This window comes from Austrofundulus limnaeus, unplaced genomic scaffold, assembly GCF_001266775.1.
Source record: "Austrofundulus limnaeus strain Quisiro unplaced genomic scaffold, Austrofundulus_limnaeus-1.0 Scaffold172, whole genome shotgun sequence".
Lineage (NCBI taxonomy): Eukaryota > Metazoa > Chordata > Actinopteri > Cyprinodontiformes > Rivulidae > Austrofundulus > Austrofundulus limnaeus.
The window spans coordinates 44,976-49,655 of NW_013952574.1; the positions used below are offsets into that span (position 1 = coordinate 44,976).

Below are 4,680 nucleotides of genomic sequence, written 5' to 3' on the forward strand. Positions count from 1 at the left end.
GAGGACACTTCCCTGATCTCAATGTAGTGGATCATGTTTACCAGATTATACTTATGTGTTGTGTTTTCATAGCATCATGTGAAGGAGTGTCCTTGACAAGAGGATATAGTAATGTATTTGTAGTTCTATGAGAATTTGTACATCAAAATACGCTTAGAATTTGAAGTATTGAGTATATTTACTATACAGTGCAATAATTTACTCTGWATTTACCAGACTATGGTAACCCTGGGGTCGTGATGATGGGGCCCTTGAATATTGTTGCCCAGGGTACAGCAAAGTGTTAATCCGGCCCTGCCAGTCGTCATTGTGGATCAGAAAATTCTGTTTATAAATAAATGCTCTGTGCGCTGTTACTCTATTATATCCTCCAGAAAGCCTGAATCTGTTCCTGTTAAATGTATTTTTGGCACAACTTTGCGCGTCCTTTATCCAACTGCGTCCATGTGGATGTAATAATTGTTTATCATATGTGTCTGGTGTGAACAATAATTATTTTCACATCATGAACAGTTTCTCAGAATCACCTCTAAGTGTCACCAATGGAACCAAAACCACAGAAACGTGTGTAAGCAGTCCTGGAGTTGGCGTGGAGCTGCGCACATTTCCACATTCATTTCAGTTTTGATACATACAGAGTTTTGCATGGAAAATGGCGTATGCAAGGTTTTTGTYCGTACGCACCTTTGATACACGAGGCCCCTGGTCTCCTCTGACAGCATCTCCACAAAACACGTATTTGTGTTGTTTTTCTTTTCTGTTCTGTTTGTAGTTTGACCTATGGTCTTTGTTTGCTGAATCTTAGGTGCCACTATTTGAAATGGAAGGGTTAAGGGTTATGCGCTGCGGCATGCACTGCAGCATGTATTGTCAACATGGTCACAAAAATCTGGGCTGCATCATCAACATTAATAAAAAGAGAGGAATCAGAATTGAAGCCAATGCTGTCATGTTGTAATTGTGGAACCAGTCTGTGCACCAGGGATTAGTAGCTGCACCCTTATTCTGAAAGTCCTGCCTACACTTCTACCTCAAACTGTAAAGGGTGAGCGAACATGTGTTTTAGCAGGAAGCCCAATTTTTGGCTTACTGAAAAACTTTGTGTGCAGAAGTGTTCATATTTAACACCTGGAACAAATGATCTGAAGTGTATTTTTATGTTCCTGTTGGTAGAATTTCACATTGGTTTAAGTCAGGGGTCCCCAAACTTTTCCCTGTAAGGGCCACATAACTTTTCCCTTCTCTGGTGGGGGGCCGGAGTCAGTTTGTAACAGAAAAAGTGTGACTATTGCAGGAGTGCCTAAATGTAAAAATTTATTGTTTTCCAGAAAGCACAATCAAATAACCCTCTCTGGTTCTTCACAGTATGTATTCTGCTGAGCTAACAGTCCACCTTTTAGCTTTGAGAGTTTGTTTGCTCACATTTGGCCTTGCAAGCTATCATACTTGTCTTTGTGACGGGATTCATAGTGTCGCCGCAGGTTATATTCTTTGAATACCACCACCGCCTCTTGACAGATGAACAAAAAAATAATCGTTTGTCCACTGCAGTTTAAATGCCCTGCATTCTGAATCAAATTTTCTCTTAACTAATCTTTTCGCCATTATTCCGTTCTCTCTTTGAGAGGGGCGGGTTTAGGATTTTTTTCTGGGGGTTGCCAGATAAGGGCACATACCGCAGAAGGGTGGAACAGAATGTCACATTATATGCGTGTATGTATGAAGTAGTTACTAACTAATAATACTTAATAATGAAAATAGTTCATAACTAAGGAACACTTTATTGCAAAAGTCCAACTTTATAAACAAATATAAATACACATATATGGAAAAAAAAACTAAATGCTTTCTGGTTTTGTTCTGGGGGCCGGACAAAATGGGGAGGCGGGCCGGATCCGGCCCGCGGGCCATAGTTTGGGGACCACTGGTTTAAGTAGAGGGACAGGTTCCAAAACTTGTAGAGGGTCTATGTCTGTGGTGGCTTCAACTTCTGCCTTCCTGTCCTCTCTCTAGTCGTGGTGTTTCAGTGTAGGGTCTTGGAGCGGTAAAGAATCATGAGAACTTTTATATTTCCACTATATAAACTTAGCTGGTTTACCAGGACCTCAGGTGTAAAGAACAGCATATTCATATTAAAAGGTTTTATTTCTAACGTACTGTGGTCTTTTGACAATCTAAATGTGTGGCACTTTTAATGTCAGAAATGAAGTGCTTCAAATAACAGGAATACATTGACTTCATTGTTTCCTGCAGCATTGTACTTTCACTAAACTAAAATCGCTTGTCTGACCTGAAGGTGGCTGAACTTCATCTTTTATTTCATTACTCACATTAAAAGTAGTCCTGTCTCAAACTTTTTCTTTTTGAACAGCACTTTTTTTAAGTGAATAAGTTTGGAAATGAACTCTTTGGACTCATTAAGGCTTCAACAAAGTTTTATTTATCAAGTGGGACCTAAGGTTATACTTTTTTAATCAAATGATCTATTACTCTGAGTCATTGCAACTTTCTAGATTTATTTAAGTTATTTTTAAAACATATTCATTATGTTTTAAAATATACTTTATCACATATTTCACAATCCTTCTGAGCTGTTTACCTACTTACTGTACCCAACACTTTTTTTTTACATTTTAAACTTGCTGTTTGCTCAGCTTTGAGTTCTGTTGGAARTGCTCTGTTTTACCGACAGGGTGGAAAAATCCCAATCCGCTGGACGGCTCCGGAAGCCATTGCCTACAGAAAATTCTCCTCTGCCAGTGACGTGTGGAGCTACGGCGTGGTCATGTGGGAGGTGATGTCTTACGGAGAGCGCCCATACTGGAACCTGACCAACAGAGATGTGAGCACTTTAAACACATTCCCCTCTGAAATAAACTGAAATCTCTTTCATTCAGGGTGGCTGAGGGGTTAGAGGAGAATGTGAGAGTTGACTGTGATTCCACTGCTGTTCAGTCACATTTCAAACTGTCCCTGGGCAAGACACTGAACCCCCCACTGCCTCTGATGTGTCTCCCCTCAGTGTATGAATGATTTAAAGCACTGATTAGTCTCTAGATTGATTCACCTGTGTTAGCTTTTTAGAGAGATCTATAGAGCGCTGAATGAATGTGTGGGTAAATGAGAGCACAGTTTGCTTTGAGTATCCTGGTTGGAGAGAAAGGTTCTATATAAGTATGGCCCATTTATAATTTACCATTTAAATTAAAGAGTGGCTTGGATTCTTCCCTTTAAAATCTGRTTCTGCACACTTCCTCTATTTTCAATTATTACTTTTGGTTTTTATCTACCATTTTGCTACTTTTCAGGTAATTTATTGCTTCTTTTAGCTAGCCTATTGCTGCTTTTAGTCAACATTTTACTACATTTAGCTCCTAACTAGCCTTTTGCTACAATTAGCCTTTAGTGACCATTCAGCTACTTTTAGCTTTTAGCTACCATTCTGCTACTGTTCTCTTTTAGCTGAGCTTTGGCATCTTCAACTACTACATTAAGGTAGCACTTTGTGTTACTTTTAACTAACCTTTTACCACAGATAGCTTCTAGATAGTTTTTTGTTACTTTTAGTTAATCTTCTGCTACTTTAAGTTTAGCTTAAAGCTTTTGCTGCTTTAGTTTTTAGTTACAGTTGGTTTAGTTGCTATTTTTTAGCTTTTACCTAGTGATTTGCTACGTTTAGATCATATCTTACGACCTTTGGCACTTTTGCTTCTTGTAGCTTTTAGCTCACTTTTAGCTTCTTCAACTAAATGTTTGTGAAGTCAGTCTCATCTGGGCATTTACACTGCATTTCCATAGAAAACGCTTTTTTTTCCATTGCAGAAACTGGAAGGCTGTTTTGTGTTTTGCAGGTGATCAAGTCTGTGGAGGAGGGCTACAGGCTGCCTGCTCCTATGGGCTGCCCTGCTGCTCTGCACACACTCATGCTGGACTGCTGGCAGAAGGATCGCAACGAGAGGCCGCGTTTTTGCCAAATAGTCACTGTTCTTGACAAGCTAATCCGCAACCCAGAGAACCTAAAGTCCATGGACACGCTCTGCAGGTTGGTGGGCAGCTCACTGGATCTATATTTGCAGCAAAGCAGCATGAGCACATTGAGATGTCTTTTGATTTAATTTGGTCAAACTGTGCGTCAGCGTTTAATCAAATATTGGTTTAGCTGATTAGTGGATTAAGCTACAAATCAAAGCAAAAACACTGCCTGTGAGGGTCTGAGAAGACGGTCTCTGGACAATATGTGGGGACAGAATGCAAGGATACAAAGTAACTGTCTTGTGTGGGAGGCGAGCGGGGTAAATCCAATCATCCCTCTGCTGTTAGACATGGTGCAGTGGGATAAAGTCACGGACTAAAGTTRCCCTCTAACTTCTCTGGTAGATGAAGCGACGGGTCTTCTTCATTTTCCATTAAGCTTCTGTCTGATGGATGTGCTGTGTGTTAAGTAAAAGCCTTGCTGTGATATTGACATTGATCTGCAGTGAATCTGCAAGCAAGTTTGAGGGACACCTGAACTGAAGCTGGACCTGTGTAAATCACTTCATTCAGATCCCAGGTCCTACAGAGTCAGTGGTGCATGGCACTGTGTGTGTGTGTGTGTGTGTGTGTGTGTGTGTGTGTGTGTGTGTGTGTGTGTGTGTGTGGGGGAAAAAAAAAAAAAAAAAAAAAAAAAAAAAAAAATGA

General features: G+C 40.1%; 1 protein-coding gene across 1 annotated transcript in view; it reads left to right on the plus strand.

Moving 5' to 3' along the window:
- The window catches only part of LOC106523968 (ephrin type-A receptor 4a), a gene marked incomplete at its 5' end in the record, with an annotated part of 55,469 nt that overhangs the window by 42,524 nt on the left and 8,265 nt on the right, over positions 1–4,680 (plus strand). Inside the window, 2 exon segments of the mRNA XM_014017559.1 lie at positions 2,693–2,842; positions 3,852–4,042. Of these exon segments, the coding sequence (XP_013873013.1) occupies positions 2,693–2,842; positions 3,852–4,042 (341 nt within the window).